The sequence below is a fragment of the Seriola dumerili genome, unplaced genomic scaffold (assembly GCF_002260705.1).
Source record: "Seriola dumerili isolate Sdu_G_001 unplaced genomic scaffold, Sdu_1.0 BDQW01000800.1, whole genome shotgun sequence".
Classification (NCBI taxonomy): domain Eukaryota; kingdom Metazoa; phylum Chordata; class Actinopteri; order Carangiformes; family Carangidae; genus Seriola; species Seriola dumerili.
In genome coordinates, this window is record NW_019175055.1 from 378408 (window position 1) to 396592 (window position 18185).

General features: G+C 44.0%; 1 protein-coding gene across 1 annotated transcript in view; it reads left to right on the forward strand.

Moving 5' to 3' along the window:
• Positions 1 to 359: 359 nt before the first annotated feature.
• LOC111236993 (myelin transcription factor 1-like) overlaps positions 360 to 18185 on the forward strand; it is a 30937-nt gene continuing 13111 nt past the window's right edge. Inside the window, exons 1-8 of the mRNA XM_022765922.1 lie at positions 360 to 436; positions 5147 to 5201; positions 7603 to 7633; positions 8821 to 8883; positions 10566 to 10983; positions 11991 to 12398; positions 12504 to 13149; positions 15372 to 15506. Of these exons, the coding sequence (XP_022621643.1) occupies positions 434 to 436; positions 5147 to 5201; positions 7603 to 7633; positions 8821 to 8883; positions 10566 to 10983; positions 11991 to 12398; positions 12504 to 13149; positions 15372 to 15506 (1759 nt within the window). The 5' untranslated portion in view covers positions 360 to 433. The remainder of the gene's footprint in view (positions 437 to 5146; positions 5202 to 7602; positions 7634 to 8820; positions 8884 to 10565; positions 10984 to 11990; positions 12399 to 12503; positions 13150 to 15371; positions 15507 to 18185) is intronic.

Consider the following 18185-nt stretch of genomic DNA (forward strand, 5'->3'; position numbering starts at 1 on the left):
CCTGTGTGTGTGTGTGTGTGTGTGTGTGTGTGTGTGTGTGTGTGTGTGTGTGTGTGTGTGAAGCATACACTCTGTTAGTTAATAAAGGAGCGTCTGCAGTATGCTCGAGTGCCCCGACCTTCCTTCAAAGTAGCACCCCCACCCTCCCCTTCTTTCCTTTATCCAAACCACTGCCCCATCCATTGGTGCTGATGCTGATGATTTCATATGACAACAGCCCCCCCCCCCCCCCTCCTTTTTTTCCTTTTTTTTTCTTTTCCCCCAAATCTTACACTCCCCTGCCCCTCCTCCTCGACTCACTTCCTTGTTTCTTCTCTTTCGGCTGCTAGAAAATGAGTTTCGGGGCGAGCTGGTGAACCAGCGGTGGACACGAGGCGAGAGGACCAGCAGCCGCTGTCAGGCCTCCCAGAGACTGCAGAGCCGTCGACCAATCATGGTGAGTGACAAGGCCCTGCAGCCCATCCCCCCCCCCCCATCCCTCTTCACCACTCACCACACCCCTACACCCCTTCCAACCTGATTCTGCTTCCTGGGCATTTCCCCAATCCCTAACTCAGCGGGGAAAGTAAAAAAAAAAGAAAAGGGTGGAGGCAGAGGGAGGGGATGATGGAGAAAAGAGGCAAGCTGTGTGTGTGTGTTGGGGGGGGAGAAAGGGGGGGTTGATGGCCGAGCTGGACAGAAAAACATGAATCAAACAGCACATCAAATCTCCCGCTTGGCCCTGCCCATCCTTTGCTTCAGCCCCGCTCAGCTTAGTTCAGTTTAGTTAAGCTCAGCATGGCACAGCTCAGCGTTTTCCCACTGCTGAGTTCACTTCACTTCACAGGACTTTTTTTTCTATTGAAACACAATAAAAAAAAAAAAGAAACTCAAAAGGATGTCCTTGAGCTGCTCATACTTTTTTGTCCATGATATTTCTCCTTATCAGCAGAGTAGAAAAATACAGTCTCTTTCTCTTTTTTAACCCTCTCTGCCACTCGAAACCTGTCTTCCATCTTTTTTTTTTACTTGATCCTAAAAACGTATGACCCACATTGCCACCTTTTCAAGGATATTTCTACATTCTGAAAACATCTGGTCCTTTTCTTTGAGATTGTGACACTCAACAAAGAGATGGAGGGATTGAGGGGAGATTGAAAGAGAGAGGAGTGGGGGTGATTGAGGTACGGGGGGGTTGTTTTCCCCGGGGCCCAGTAAAAGTAGTTTTGCTTCCCCCTGATGGCTCGGGTTCATCTGAAGAGATGACTTTTATTGATTTGGTTTGATTTCTGCTGCTGAAGGAGCTGAGGAGAGAGAGCCGCTGGTTTCAAACACTACATCATGTGAAGCGGCCCCCGTCTGTTGGGCCTGACACTTATGATACCTGCCACACAACCTTCTCATTATCTTTTTAGACTTGTGGCGAACTGAGATGAATGATACGGACTGCGGATAAGAGCTGAAATGATGTTTACTTATTAGAACTGAAATCACATCAGGATGACATGACTATGCTTGAACCTTTTTGCATATGAAGTGAGAAACGAGTCGTCTCTCCTCCTCTCTCCTCACTACTCCGGTCTGCCTTGCGTGAATTATTAAAGTGAAACTGAGGGCTCGCTGTGTGGTGATCCAACATGGAGGCTGCGCAGCGTGGTCCGCCTGTCGAGGGAACTGTGCTGCGTGCCTCTAATTGGCAGCTGCTGTCCGCAGGTAATATTTGGAGATGTCAGTCTTCGTCGGCAGTTGTGAGCGCTCCTCTCCCCATGTCTCCACCCCACCTTAACCCCCTCCTTTCTTCATCTGCTCTTGTAAACCTGAAAATGAATAAAAGAGTCATTTATGTGCACCAGGGGACGAAGGGTGACCTTCTCTCTGAAGTCATTGCCCCCAGCCAGCCATTTACATAGAGCTGTCAGAATGCAGAGCAGAGCCGAGGCCCTCCTGCACCGACCGTTGCACACAAAGAAGGACATAATTGATAATGTACAACACAGCCTGTAGGGATGAGCCGCGTCTTCCTCCTCCTCTTCCTCCTCCTCCTTCTTTTTCTTTTTCGTCTGCTGCTGCTCCACATCACATTTCACACTAGTTAAACCCCAGGATACACGCACACACACACACACACACACACACACGCTCGCACACACACGTGTATACACAAGCTGCTGTGCACACAGTTCTTGCATTGACACACACACACACACACACACATACACACACAGACACTGTACCTTCTTTTTTCATTTTCTTCTCTCTCTTGCCTTTTCCTTTCGCTCCCTTCCTCTGTTCTGCATAAGACGTTGCTGGTAATGTGTAGGCCCACCTACATACATCGTTCAAGGAGGCTAATTAAAAGACAACAAGGTAAAGGACAAGTTTTGAGCATACATTAAAAAGGACCGTTTGAAAGAGGTAATGAAAATCAGGTGAATGCCTCCCTGGCTGCATCTGGATTCACTGGCTGTGACTTTGTGTTCATAAAAATTTAATGAGCTGGAATTGAGAAAAAGGACAGGAAAAAGAGAACTCAGATGTGCTTACCTATTTAAATGTGCGTAACTATGGTTACACAAACATGAAAGCAATAGGGGCCCCTTTCAGTCCAGGTTTTGATTCATCTGATGACTATCAATGTAAGGAGGAGGCAAAGGAAGGAGGATGAAAAAGTAACAGAACAGTAACATGAGTAACAGAATAGTATAGAAGGTTTTCATGAAGGAGGGGCGTGTGTGCTGGTCTTATTCACGTGCACACACACACACACACACACACACACACACACACACGCATCTCTCTCACACACATGTAGGCCCTATTCACAAACATACTCTCCCCCTTGCTTTCCTTCCCTCCCTTCCCTCCCTAGTCATATTCAGAAAGGGGCTTTTACAGAAAGGGGGATGTAGGTGAAAAGACTCTATCTAGTTGTGTTTTGGCCCCAGTCAACTCTTTTCAAACATCTTCACACACTGCTGGGCCCCACTGTTTTAACAGTTAGCGTAAAGTAACGGATAAACAGCTGTGGATCCATTTAGATATTATTACTTAAATGTATCTATTTCAACCATTTACACATTTTAGCTAACTTTTACACCTGTTTATTCCTTAGTTTTTTCAACTATTTAAGCTGCTTATACTTTAAGATTAGCTATTTGAATCTTTTATCTATCACTGTTAGCTAACCAGCTGCTTGCTGACTAGTTTTCAGTTTCAGTTTGCAGAAAAACTGTCCTTTTGAGTGCTGTATTACTATACATCATATTATATGGTACTACTACTGCTCAACATATGCTACTTCATATGTTGAGCAGTTTAATCTTTAAAATGCATAATGTCTTATAAAGTAATGAATTTTTTTTTTTTTTAGATTCTGACAAATGTAATGGAGTAAAAAAACAAAATTTTCCTCTGAAATGTAATGGAGTTATGTATGAAATAAGTACAAAGTAGCATAAAACACTCATGGATAATACAGGAAGCTCAAAATTGTACTTAATTACAGCACTTATTCCACCCCTGCTCCTTTCACATATACATAGAAACAAGTGCAGACTCTGGAGAGTAAGGAAATGGACTTTGAACTAAACACACACACACTGACAGAAAACTTCTCATTGCACACTCATCCGCTCCTCTTCCCACACAGTGTTGTGAGTGGAGCACAGAAGGAGTCAACTGCTCCCTTCAGGCAGGGCACAAAGCTGCTGCTTGTTGCACGACTTCTACACTAGCAGCTCTTGATCAAAAGAGTGGAGGCCAGAGTGGCGAGAGACAGTGAGGACGAGCCAAGACGGTGGAGACCCACACAGGAAGGGAGGGGCTTGTGCCTGCACCTGTACCTCCGGCCCAACACTAGACGCTAATGAATGAAGTGCACCCTCCTTAGGGGGAAAAAAGAAAAGCCCTTAACAACAACAACAACAGCGTGCTTCATCTTCCTCTCATCCCTCTTTCCCTCCTTCTTTTCATAAGTAGTCTATTAGCAGGAAAGGGGCATTGCCAAATAGAGAGAGAGAGAGGGGAAAAAGAAGAAGAGAAACAGAGACCCCATGTTTGAATCCCACTGTGGCGGTGCCAACTTGACTATAGAGAAGCAACAAAGCAGCTAAGTGCCAGTGCATGGAGAGAGGGAGGTGTCGGCAACTGGGGGGATAAAGGGAGAGGTTTGGGGGGAAATGAAGGGGTGGTACAGGAGGGAGGAAGTGTGAGACAGAAAGAGAGAAAGAGGGGAGACCTGTAATATAAAAAAAAGCCCAGAGTCCAGTAATCAAAGCTAATGGCTCCATTGTGTCTAAAAAGCATCTGATAGCTTTAGAGTGCACTGAGAGCAGCGCTGAGCATGGAGAGGTAGTGCTGAGGAGGTGTGGCCGAGGGTCAATATGTATGTGTGTGTATGTATGTGTGTGTGTGAGGCAGCAGGGTTAACACCTGCTCCTTTGTGGCTTAAAAGCCGAGCGAGGAGTAAGCATCGGGCACGATAACTCACACACACACACAACTGCTCTTCTTAAAAGGGTTATTACAGTGGCTTTTTAGCGGACTGTGTGTTTTTTGCTTTATTATTATTTTCAGCATAGTTTCAGCCCCTCTGCTTACAGGGGCCGTGGCCCCTGTGCGGGCGCTGCCTTTTGCCTGTGCGCAGCGTACAATCATGTGTACCACTCAGGTGCAGGAAATTACAGGGAGAGTGATAGGACGTGTGTGTAGGGTGAGGATGGGGAGGGCATTTGAAAATAGCTCAAACAACAGGGTTTGTTTTTCCTTTCTGCTCCACGTAGCCTTTATTTCTGTCTTTATTTTGATGAAGTGAGCAGGGCGGAAGCCTCAGTATGTTTTTATTCTGTGGTGACAGAAAACAGTGGGTGAGGAGGGGCGAGGGATGATGGGAGCGCTGTTTAGGGGGAATTACAGATATGATCATATCTTTGTGTCAGTGTTACCTTTCTTGTGTTTCAATGGGAATATTCTGAGTGAGGTTTATTTTAGCAGAGGAGGGTGGGGACGATTAACTGTGGGTGCGTGGAGAAATACAGTGAGAGCATTGAGAAATCACCACTGATGGTCTCTTTTCTGTCTCTCCTCCTCTTTTCTCCTCCACACTGTCTCTTCTGTTTCTCTCTCCTCCTCTTCTGCTTTCTCTTTTTCCCTCCTCTCTCCATCCCAGATGAGTATAGAAGGTGATGATAAGCGGACTCGCACTCGGTCCAAGGGAATCAGAGGTGAGTGTTTGTCACTTCTCTCTGTCATGTCAGGCCCTGTCATTTAAAGGTGCTTCCTTCAAACTTTTCACTCACACACACACACACACACACACACACACACACACACACACACACACACACACACACACACATTAAGTCTAACAAGCATTCACTCACACTCCTTCACATGCAAACATCAGCTGAGAAAAGCAGGAGTTTGTGTTCATTTCTGTGTATATGAGCAATCCTGCATGTTTTCGTGTCTGTGTGAGTGCTTATGTTTTTGTATGTATGAACGTGTGCACATATACTTATTAATGAAGTGTCTGTCAGTGTGTCCATATGTACAATATGTGCACATGTGACTGTGAACATGCTGGGGATGTAAACAAATACATTATTTGAACATGAACAGATACAGTTTTAATCACTGGATGTCACACCACTTCTTCTTCTTACGATCGTAAGTCACAGAGAATCATAGCAACAGACTCTCCTCATGACTCCAGATCTAAGAGATTGCACTTATCAGATTCAGACTTTTTCTTCAATGTCAAAGTAATTTAGGCAATTGTTGTCTGTACAGTGAGAACAGGAAGTGCTAGAAGAAATAGCATTTAGACTCCATGCTCAAAACATGGAGGTGTAGATAGTTTTCAGCGCAGCATTCAGACTTTCTGCAAAGTTTATCCCGAATAATGTTTCATGAGTTTGCATCAGATTTGTTGTGCACTTGTGTTATTTTGACCTCATGCTCTTATTTTGAAGCCTGCCAGTTAGGGACCATCTTAAATGCATGAGAGTTTTCAAGATTTTTATCAATACATCTAGAACTCCTCCCATTTTATTAAATCATGCACTACTACACAATGAGTTCTTATATTATATTATATTATTATATATTTCCACCTGGACCATCAGCAGTTTTACAGTTTTTATTTAAACTTAATTTAGACTTTTTGTTTCATTTTGAAGATGGGGTTCTAATAAATTAATTTTAATTATTGATTAATTTAGAAACAGTACAAGTACACTATTTTGCAGCTAAACTTAAACATGTACACATAAAGAGAGAAAAAGGCAGTGAGTCTTGATGATCTCGCACTGGTTTAATGTAATGTTTAATGTCTATGTAAAATAAATAGATACAGATGTGAATATGAGCAAATGTACCTGTTTGTGTCTGTGTCTGTGCATAGACATGCATGTGTGTATGCAGTGAATATTGTGTCTGTCAGTGTGTGTTAATGTGTGTGTGTACACATGCGAGTGTGTGAATAACTACGAATTTTAGTGTATGTCCTATGTATGAATATGAGTGTATGTACATATTGATACATGTGTGTCTCTATGTAACACACACACACACACACTGTGTATGTGTGTGTATGAGTGTGTGTGTGTGTGTGTTTGTTTGATGTTTAGAAGCGAGACAGCAGAGCTACAGTTCACAGGGCGTTCAGGAAGGCGTCCAGTCATTCCAACTGCATGATGAAAGACTGAGAAACTGAGATGCTTCACACACACACACACACACACACACACACACACACACACACACAGCAACAGTGTGTGTTAGTGTGTAATTCCTGTGCTCTTAGTGTATCTTGATACCCGGGGTCTTTCTGACATGTGATTAATGCATGTGATATCGGAGCCCAAACTGAATTCTCTAGGATCATATTGTTTTCTCGTTTGCTCGAAATGAAAATAGGATATTTCTCCAAACTCATTCTATCGCTCAACTCCCAATCGATGCCTATAGCCAGCCGAGAGCGGTGTGTGTGCGTGTGTGTGTGTATGTTGTGTGTTGTTTGTGAGCGGAGCTTGATTTATGTTTTGAAGGCAATTACTATAAGTTGTCCCTGAAAGAAGTGCTGTTTTCTACTGATGAAGGCAGTTTTCCTTTTAATTTCATTTTCCCAATTATGATTACTAAAGTGCAACAATTAATCATGTTTTATTGCTGGAGTCTGCATATAATTGTCAGTTTTTCTGAACAGCACTATGCAATTTGGCTGATTTAGGTTTTCTCCTCTGTGTGTATACTCTTTATGTTAGCCTTTGTGTATGTGTGTTATTCATACAGCATGTTTGCGCAGGCCGGCGCTCATACTCCTGTTTGTTTTGTGCTTGCCTTTGAGAACATGTGTTTGTATGTGTGCATGTTTGCATGCAGATGTGTGTGTGTGTGTTTGTATGTGAACTCAGGAATGTGTAGGTGTTTTTCTTCCGCCTGATCATGCAGTCAGCAGTGTGTAAGCTGCTATGAGGAAGCCTCATGGGATTCATATGCATTTGTGATTTATTGATCTGAGTTTCTTTTAGCAGCACAGCTTTCTGAGCAGTCGTTCACCTTTGTTCTCCCTGCCTGTGTCTTTCTTCTCCTCCCCCCTCTTTCTCTCCCCATTTCTCTCAGTTCCTATTGAGCTCGTAGGACAAGAGCTGAGGTAAGGAAACACCTTCATCTTTGTGCAAACCCCTTTCATAAAGTTCTTTTATGTTCACCGCAGAGTACCCCCCCCCACACACACCCCCGGCACTCATAGACTCACTATCAGTGCTTCTTTAGATGATGTTGTATATTTTTATTTTTTATTTCTTATCATCAGCACTTCTCAACTTGTGGTCAGTGCCTCCAACAGGCTGGTATTGATTTCTCGCAGCCTTTTGCGATTTCCTGCTATGAACACATACAGTAGATGCAATGAAAGGGGGTGTATGATCTTTTTGCAATCCAATCGAAGAATACAGAGTGAGGAGAGAGGATGGTGAAAGATGATTATATAGTTTTTCCTCTTTCCCTTCCCAGTTATCCTCTTCCTCTACCTCCTCCCCTTTTCTTTCACAGTCAGGCGACGGCTTTCACGGCCTCGCCGGTCGTGAACCCCATTGTCCTCCCTCCTCTGCCTCCTTCTAAATTATTTTTTTCATCCTCTCTCATTTTGTCACACTTCACCTTTAAGCACTGATCTGTGCTCAGCACTCCAAAAAAAACCTTTCGTTTTCTGGATTAAGAGGAAGAAAAAAAACAGTAGGGAGGCCAGAGAGCATCTCATTTAAAATGCAAATGCAGCATTTTTTAATAAGCGAAATTAATAATTAGGATAATTGGAGTAATAAAGGGCAATTGCTGGGGGAAGTTAATGAGAATTGAAATGAGCCGTCCTGAGGGGTCATAGCAACCTGAATCAGGGGGGGAGAGAGAGGAAGAGGAGAGAAAGGGAGCGAGCGAGACCTGATGATGATGACTGGTGAGGAGAGCAGAGAAGGGGAAATTACAGCAGGTCTCGGCTGATTCTTATCGCTCATAGTAACAGGATATAGGCCAGGGTTGATGAACGACACACAATATTATGTTCTCCGCGGCTTGATGCCACCTGCATTCATGCGTTTTGTGTGTCTGCTGGAAGGATGTGTGTATGTGTGTGGGGTGGGGGGTGGGGGGGGGTACATATCTTTGTGCATGTGCATTTTGTGTGACATGTGTGCTCAGTTTGCATGTCTTTGCTTTGCTTTGTTTTGTTGTTTATCTTAATTTACTCCTTTTTATTGCCTGTGGTTATCATTGCCTCTGCATAGGGACTAAAATGCACCGTGTCTAAACATATCTCTAACCTCCATCCATCTCATCCAGCTGCCCCACCCCTGGATGCAATGGCTCTGGCCATATCAGTGGGAGATACTCACGACACAGAAGGTAGGGCAGATTAAAAACCCACCCTCTGTCTGTCCTTCCTCTCTGTCTGTCTGTCCTCCTCGTCCTCTCTGCCCCACATCATCTGCTTGGTGGAAAACACCACGTTTCACTTCAGTCTGTTAAAGGAATAGTTTATATACATTTATTTGTTTTAGTGCCAAGAGTTCAATACCACTCTCATGGCTGTACGCTAATTATGAAGCAACAACCGGCTGCCAGTTAGCATAGCTTAGCACACCAATCTGTGGTGTCTAAAAGTAACAACATCCCCCTACCAGCATCTCTAAACCTCTGATAGTTTCTCACCAACACAAAAAGTGTAAAAGTGTAGCTTTATGGGGGAATTTTGTACTGGACTACCTCTTGGTTGCAGTGACAAGAGTCCAGGAAGTCTGTGCTCCTGCCCCATAAATAGTCCCGTTTATAACCCTGTGTAAAACCACATCTCATCACTTTTTACGGATTAAACAAATGTGAGATAACATGTTAGAGGTGCTGGTAGGCCTATGTTGTTAGCTGCTCACCACTGTTGCCTGTCTTTGTGCAGAGTTAAGTGCTGTGATTGTGATCAAGGATCTAGTAGAGAGCAGATGATTTGAATTAATCGCATATAAGTCAGAGAAGCAGTTTCTCACCTTTTCTGGCTTGTGGCTCCTCAAAACAAAAAAAAATTTCTACTTCTAACTTGAGATCAGTTCAACATGATTCATTTTTCCTTTGTTTTACTAGAACGACTTAAAAGAAAAAAAAAAGAAGAAAAAAACTAAAAGAATTCTTCTTTCCTCCTCTGTTAATGACCCTGCAGAAAACCTCAAGTTCATCTTATTCTTTATAGGAATTCGATGTTGAATGAAATAAGCAGGACATAAGGTTCAAATAAAAAAACTTTATCTTAAGATGAACCTCTGCAGGTGTACATCATATGAATAGGTTTCAAGGATATGGACTGACCCCAAGGGCCAAAATCACACTGAAACATTCATTCTATAATTTTGAATGCTGGTCAGAATACAGAATTACACTTAAATCCCACAACCTCTAAACCTGAACCTAAGAAATAAAATTTCAGGGGACAGCAGTGAAATGTGATTTCTCCAGGTTTGTATTCCAGCTTCATTCTCCCTCCCTCCCTCCATCCCTCGTCTGTGTCGCTTGCCCTCAGAGACCCTGCGGGACTCGGGGCAGCTCACTGGTTTGTGACTCCGCTTTTATTGAGGGGCAGATATTAGCTATCTGTTTACATGTGTATTCGTTCAGCAGGCAATTTCAGATGCACTTTGTTTATAGATCGTCCCTCAATCTCCCTCGGCATCTCCCAGGTGAGAGTAAGAGGGAGTTTATTGGATTTCACCCTCCACTGCCTTGCCCACCCGCCTCTCCATACAAGTTGTTCATTAAACGTTCCAGTCAATTGGCTGAGATTGGTTGTGATGTCTGGGTGAGCGAGCATGGCGCCCCCCTCAGGCCACATGTGTTGCTGAAAGAACCGCTCCATCCTTCTTCATGTCGAAACACAAACACACACCCTTCATCATGCTGCTTAGAGTCACTCATGGAGATGATGAGGTGCATGAGGTTTTATTGGACGTGTTAGTGTGTTTGTGATTTCTGATCACAGCTCGGTTTCGGTATTCATGATTCTGCTCCCTTCGTTCTTAATTCCTTCTCTTTTCCGCCATCAGCGTTCTGGGTTGCCCCATAGCCAGGAAGCGCCGCCTAGAGGAAGCGGAGGCCGAGCAGGAGCAAGAGCAGGAAACGGAGCGGCCCGCCTCCAAGAGGAAGTCCCACCCCCTGAAACTGGCCCTGGACGAGGGCTTCAGCGCAGAAAGCGACGCCAGCAGCGAGGCTGAGGGCGAGTTAGAAAAGGATGGAGAGAAAGCAAGAGAGACCAAGGAGGAGGAGCGACAGGAGGAGAGAGAGGCAGCTGTAGAGGAGGAGAAAGAGGAAATGACAGAAGACCTGATGCAGGATGGACGGACAAATGGACAGGAAGTGGAGACACAGAGTCAGGAGGAGGAGGAGAAGACAGAAGAGGAAGACACATATCAGAAAGAGGAGAACACGTTTGCCGCTGATGAAGGTGATGAATACTCTATGTCTGTATCATCTTCAGAGGGAACCAGTTACTGCTGAAAAAAGAAGACAATTACCCAATTAGTCCATCGACAACACATTTAATAATTGATTGATCATTTAAGTTTTTTTGTCAAGCAAAAATGCCCAACATTCACTCATGTGAATATTTGATGTTTATCTCTGTTCTGTTTTATATATCATTTGAATGTAATTCCATAAAGGTGAGGAACTCACACAAGACGGATACAGAAAAGAAACGAGTCATCAAAATCGATCAGCAGAGACTGAGATATCCTGACTTTTACTCCTTAGTTTGGGCCGAGCTCCAAAACACTGAATCCTAGAGTTCCTATACTGCAACTCAATAGCATCTTTCTTTAAACTCCCATCCACTGGCCTCCAGCCAAAATAACATTGATGACATCACTATGACATCATCAGGGTTATTTTTCAAACTTCAGTACTTCTCCAGAGACATTATACAACATGGGGTTTTACTCCCTTTGATGAGTAAACTGAACTTCATGTGTAAAATGTGCCCCTTTAAGGAGTGATAAAAATGCACGTTATTTTAATTAAAGCTCCCTGTGATTAACAATTACAGTTAGTCATAATCTTTATCATGTACGACCTAACATAATCCTTTTGAAACGAGTGCTACCTGAGAGGCCTTACCCAGGGCAATAAAGTCCTTCAGCCACATCATATACAAATACAGCTAGTATTTAGGGAGTGTGCAATACCAGAGTACATAGCCACAGAGTTACAATAATATTGCAGGAGGTGAGTGGCCATGCCTCCTAATGACCACTGCGAGCACTTGGACTCTTCCTGCATCTACAAGCTGCTTTTCCTGTGACCCCGTCACAGCAGGTGTTTTTATGTCATTATGAGTTCACCGTGAATGACTTGGCAGGTTGGAAGGCGGTGATGATAAAGATATTGCTGACAACAGCTTTAGCTCACTGCATGACTCACTCTTCTCTCTGTGTCACCGCTCTGACCTCTTCATCTTCGTTTCCACAGAGGAGGAGTGTGTGATCATCGAGCCCGAGCTCAGAGCAGCGCCACCTGTACCCGAGGAGTCTCCTTCTCAGAGCGCTGAGGAGGTGGGCAACTCTCTCCTCCACCTGGGCCGAGTTTCCAACAACAATGATGCAACTGTGGCCATTCAGCAGCCTGTTGCTATGGAGACTGAGGAGGATGTCAGTGTAGCAGCCAAATGGGGTGAAGAAGTAAAGGACAAGCAGGAGGGGGACATGAATAAGGGGGGAGAGGAAGAGGAGGCAGCACACAGAGTTCAAGTATTGGAAGAGTCATCTGTTCTGCAGAAGGAAGCAGTTGAAGTGGAGGGAGCAGAGTTGGAGGAGGAGGAGGTGGAGGATGAGCATGAAGACATTAGCCACCACGTGAGCCAGGAGAACCACCAGTATCTGACCGCAGACATCCACCATGAACAAATCAAAGATGAAGAGGAGGAGGAAGAGGAGGAAGAGATGGCAGTGCCAGCACAGCAGAGGCAGGACACCTCAGCAGTACTAGAGGAGGATGAGGACAGAGATGAAGAGGACCACAGGGACCATGTTCTGCCCATTTCTGATGTGCCAACTGCCATCCGCACCATCACCAGCACCGCAGAAGCTCAGGGAACACACATCAAGACTGAAGACCACAGGGCCGGGCCTCTGGAGGACTACAGCTCACACAGGGCAAGTCCCCTTGACAAATGTGACTCTCATAAACCTAGCCCACTTCAAAACTACAAGGCCAGCCCTCCTTTAAGCTACAGCTCCCACAGGGCCAGTCCACTGGAGGACTACTTTCCCAATGCCAGAGTTGAGAACTATAAAATCCACAAAGCCTCGTCCTCAGCCTCTCCCGACATCATCGAGGTGCGATCAGATAGGTCAGAGGAGAAAGACTTTGACGATGTGGACGGGGACGACGAGCGTGATGACGAAGACAGCCTGTCTCAGCGCTCCACGGTGACTGACGAGTCAGAGATGTTTGACATGACCCGAGGGAATCTGGGCCTGCTGGAGCAAGCCATTGCCCTGAAGGCAGAGCAAGTGAAGCCAGCCGGGCCCAGGGAGCTGCTCCGTGCCCCGGATATCCACCACCAGCGATACTTCACCATGGATGACAGGCCCAAACACCTGGACGTCCTACGCAAGAGCTACTTCAGCAAAGGTAGGACAGAATGAAGAAGCAAAGAGGGGAGGGCAGAGCTAACACGTGTACTGACACGTGAAAGTTGCTTGAAGTAGGCAACATTTAGTCTACTTTATTTTTATAGCCATGTTAGCATCACATGGTTAGTGCTGCTAAAGGCAGAGTGATCACCTTTGTGGTGAATTCAAGGATGCTCCAACATCCCAGACCTGACAGCCACCTGCTGATAGAAGTATTTTTGCACAAGGTACTGTGTGTTGTGGACACAACAGTAATACAAGATAAATAAATAGTTGTTCCTTTGATCAGAGTAAAGTCTTTTTTTTTTTTTTTTTTTTACCAAGACTTAGATGAGAGAATTGATGCCTGTCTCATGTCTGTTTGTCAAATATGAAGCTAGAGCTATGAGACAATTAACTTAGCTTGGCATAAAAACTGGAAGGGATATTCATTCATTTTTACTTTTCTCAAGATATACTGTATGTTAATTTGTTAGCTTTGAAAGTGTTAGTAGGCAGATTTGTTTTTTACTATGGCGTAAGTCAAGCTAGCTGTTTGCCCCTGCCTCCAGTCTTTATGCTAGGTTAAGATAATCGTCTTCTGGCTCTATATGCTTATTGGCCATTTTGCCAAGACTTGATGAGAGGACTGATACCTGTCTCAAGTCTGTGTACTAAATATGAAGGTATAAGACAATTAGCTTAGCTTGGTATAATGACTGGAACCAGAGTGAAATAGCTAGCCTGCCTCTGTCCAAAGATATTCAGACATTTATACTTTTCTCCAGATATACTGTATGTTAATTTGTTAGCCTTAGTGCTTGTTGTCAAGCTAGCTGTTTCCTCTTGCCTCCAGTTGTTATGCTAAGTGTATTTAAAGTGAATGCACCAGCACAGATTCTTCAAAGCCACAACTTCTCAGTCCCCTGTTAGCATGTAACGAAGATGTAGCATTAGTAAAAATAAAGGTTCAAAATGTATTGTAAGGCCTAAACATGCAACACCACCAGTATAGTATGAAATGATTGGTCTGTAAATCTGGTCACACATAGGTGGATGTCCAGAAATATTTGTATTAAACTAGCACAAGGTGTCATGTGCTTAACTTAATGTTGAAGCGTACAAATAAACACAGCATATCAAATAAATAGCAATGAGTCACAGAGCTCCATGTAGATCCTCCCACCTCCATTGTGAGGGGATGAAGTGGTTCCAGCTGAATAGACTTCGATGAAGAGCAGAGAGGAAGTGCTTGAAGAGAGAGCGAGGAGGGACAACAGCAAGAGGGGGAACACAAGAGAGATGACAACAAGTTAGAGAGGCAGAGAAAGACGAGAGAGAGAGAAAGGAAGAGTGCAGGTTGTTCCACAGTCAGCGGTGGAGTGTTTGTTTACATGCTGCATGTGTTCGGGCCTTGTTTTTCCACAGCTGGCACGCTGCCCACTTGTCATGCTCCTAACAGTATAGCAGTAGTGTGATTACATGCCTGGTAGTGCTGCCCTCTCCTTGCCCTCAACTCCCTCCTGTGGTGACGTTCCTGTTCTGCTCAACACTAATTAGGAGATGCATGTCTCGTTAACATTCAATTTGAAGGCCAATAGAGCATCACACCATCCTCTTGCTCCCTTTCCCTCTCTCCAGTGCCACTGATACTGGCTGGCCTACCTCCAATAGCAGTAGGGAGCAGTAGGTACCTTTAATTATGTGTGAATTTTAGTGGTGTAATCTCCTCCTGATCTATTTGCAGGTGTTGTTTTGTCCGAGATCTGAATGAGATCCTTGAAAATATCAGACAAGTGTAGCGCGGGGTGGAAATGATCAAACCGTGCGGGATAAGTTGGTTGATTTTGTCTGGGTCAACATTGAAAAAGCTGTAATATTTTATACATTTGATAGTATTTCATCCTTGAAAGCATTTACAGAAACACACAAATCACATTTAGACTGATGCATTAAACACCTTGTGCATTTACAGAGATACATAAGACATGAGGAGCAGATACAGATGGTGTTGCTTTTGTACAGTTGTCTGAAATATGTCTAGATTTCATGCTCAGCCAAGCAGACTGTCTGATGGCATTAACCACTTGCTTTTGTCCTCCTTATCCATCCCACATTCCCCTCTCCTCTTATCTCTCCTTCCTTCTCTCTGTCTCTCACCACTTTGTTCCTCCTCTCCTCTCCTCTCCTCTCCTCTCCTCATCCTTTTCTCTTGCTACCCTCCCATCATCCTTCATCCAGAGAGCAGCAGGCCAGAGAAGAGGGAGATCAAGTGTCCCACTCCAGGGTGTGATGGGACAGGTCACGTGACCGGCCTTTACCCCCACCACCGCAGCTTGTCAGGCTGTCCGCACAAGGACAGGATCCCCCCGGAGAGTGAGTTTCTTTTTTTTTCAGCTGCTTAGAAGATGAAAATAAGCACTGAGAGAAGAAAAATGACAACAAAGGGCAGTCTGACATTGATAGAAACCCACCACCTCTCCTGACTGTAGAGTTTGACATCACTTAAGTGCTGTAATACCAGTTTAATCATGATTTCATGACGTTTGGAAGAGTTGGTGGTCTGATCCAGGCTTACTGAATCAAGGTCGCTTTGGCCTCTCATGCATCAGATGTTCAGACCATCCGTGTAGTAGCAGTACTTTGAGGCTGTGGGGGTTACCAACCTATTCTGCTGAGAGAGGATACTATCAAACGTGTAAAAGGTGACAGGTCAAAGAGGTTGACTTGCTAACAAAATTCAAAATGGCTTGATTTGGTTCTCTAAAAATATGCAGACAGGAATCAGCAGTGGTTGTTTGTTTTTTCCTGCTTAGCCCCATATCTGCATGTGATTGTAAAGATGCTTCCCACATACGTATATATCAGAGACCATCTTTCTGTAGCCATGACTACAGGTCCATTAAATGTAGTACAGTTCCCTGCTATTCTCTCATTAAGATTCACTTCATAGTCCTGCTGGTATTTATACTTAGGGACTGTAAAAAAACTATTAGGAGGGGCAGCGGAGGTCAGAAATGATTGTATTTTTTCTTTTTGCTAATGGCAGGGTAGACTAATTTTATGTGAGCAGGAGATGGTCTCATCTATGTTATTTTAAAATATATTGCAAACAAAAAGAATAAAGAGAAACATGCCAGGAAAAAAATGTGTGTCTGGCATACTCAGCTGCCTCCTCTGTGGACATTTGTCATCAGTGATTTACTTGTGTTTTGATATTTAACATTGCGTTGTTTGACACAGTTGTGTGGAGGAAACAGGCTTCGTCTGCAGCCACAGAGCTGCGGCCTGTGTCTGGTTCACTCATTCGATGGCAGTAATAACCGTTCATTTAGCAGCTCTTTGTTCAAAAATAGAAAGTAGCTGAAATATTCAGCATTTTATAGGGGAGGGCCCAAAGAAAATATTTCTAATGCTGGGGTCGATTTTTTTTTTTTAATAAAAGGAAATATAAGATTCAACCCCCTACCCACCCCAAAAGTTTTCATACAGTCCCTCACATGAAATGAATGTGTTGAATTGTTGAAAATAGTGGATTTTCTCTGACTGTTATTTTGTGTGTGTGTGTGTGTGTGTGTGTGTGTGTGTGTGTGTGTGTGTGTGTGTGTGTGTGTGTGTGTGTGTATTCTTTCTCTCTCTCTAGAGAGATTTTATAACAATTTGATAGTATTTCATCCTTGAAAGCATTTACAGAAACACACAAATCACATTTAGACTGATGCATTAAACACCTTGTGCATTTACAGAGATACATAAGACATGAGGAGCAGATACAGATGGTGTTGCTTTTGTACAGTTGTCTGAAAATATGTCTAGATTTCATGCTCAGCCAAGCAGACTGTCTGTGGCATTAACCACTTGCTTTTGTCCTCCTTATCCATCCCACATTCCCCTCTCCTCTTATCTCTCCTTCCTTCTCTCTGTCTCTCACCACTTTGTTCCTCCTCTCCTCTCCTCTCCTCTCCTCTCCTCATCCTTTTCTCTTGCTACCCTCCCATCATCCTTCATCCAGAGAGCAGCAGGCCAGAGAAGAGGGAGATCAAGTGTCCCACTCCAGGGTGTGATGGGACAGGTCACGTGACCGGCCTTTACCCCCACCACCGCAGCTTGTCAGGCTGTCCGCACAAGGACAGGATCCCCCGGAGAGTGAGTTTTCTTTTTTTTCAGCTCTTAGAAGATGAAAATAAGCACTGAGAGAAAAATGACAACAAAGGGCAGTCTGACATTGATAGAAACCCACCACCTCTCCTGACTGTAGAGTTTGACATCACTTAAGTGCTGTAATACAGTTTAATCATGATTTCATGACGTTTGGAAGAGTTGGTGGTCTGATCCGGGCTTACTGAATCAAGGTCGCTTTGGCTCTGTATGGCATCAGATGTTCAGACCATCCGTGTAGTAGCAGTACTTTGAGCGCTGTGGGGGTTACCAACACTATTCTGCTGAGAGAGGATACTATACAACGTGTAAAAGGTGACAGGTCAAAGAGGTTGACTTGCTAACAAAATTCAAAATGGCTTTGATTTGGTTTCTCTAAAAATATGCAGACAGGAATCAGCAGTGGTTGTTTGTTTTTTCCTGCTTAGCCCCATTACTGCATGTGATTGTAAAGATGCTTCCCACATACGTATATATCAGAGACCATCTTTTCGTAGCCATGACTACAGGTCCATTAAATGTAGTACAGTTCCCTGCTATTCTCTCATTAAGATTCACTTCATAGTCCTGCTGGTATTTATACTTAGGGACTGTAAAAAAACTATTAGGAGGGGCAGCGGAGGTCAGAAATGATTGTATTTTTTCTTTTTGCTAATGGCAGGGTAGCCTAATTTTATGTGAGCAGGAGATGGTCTCATCTATGTTATTTTTAAAATATATTGCAAACAAAAAGAATAAAGAGAAGCATGCCAGGAAAAAAATGTGTGTCTGGCATACTCAGCTGCCTCCTCTGTGGACATTTTGTCATCAGTGATTTACTTGTGTTTTGATATTTAACATTGCGTTGTTTGACACAGTTGTGTGAGGAAACAGGCTTCGTCTGCAAGCCACAGAGCT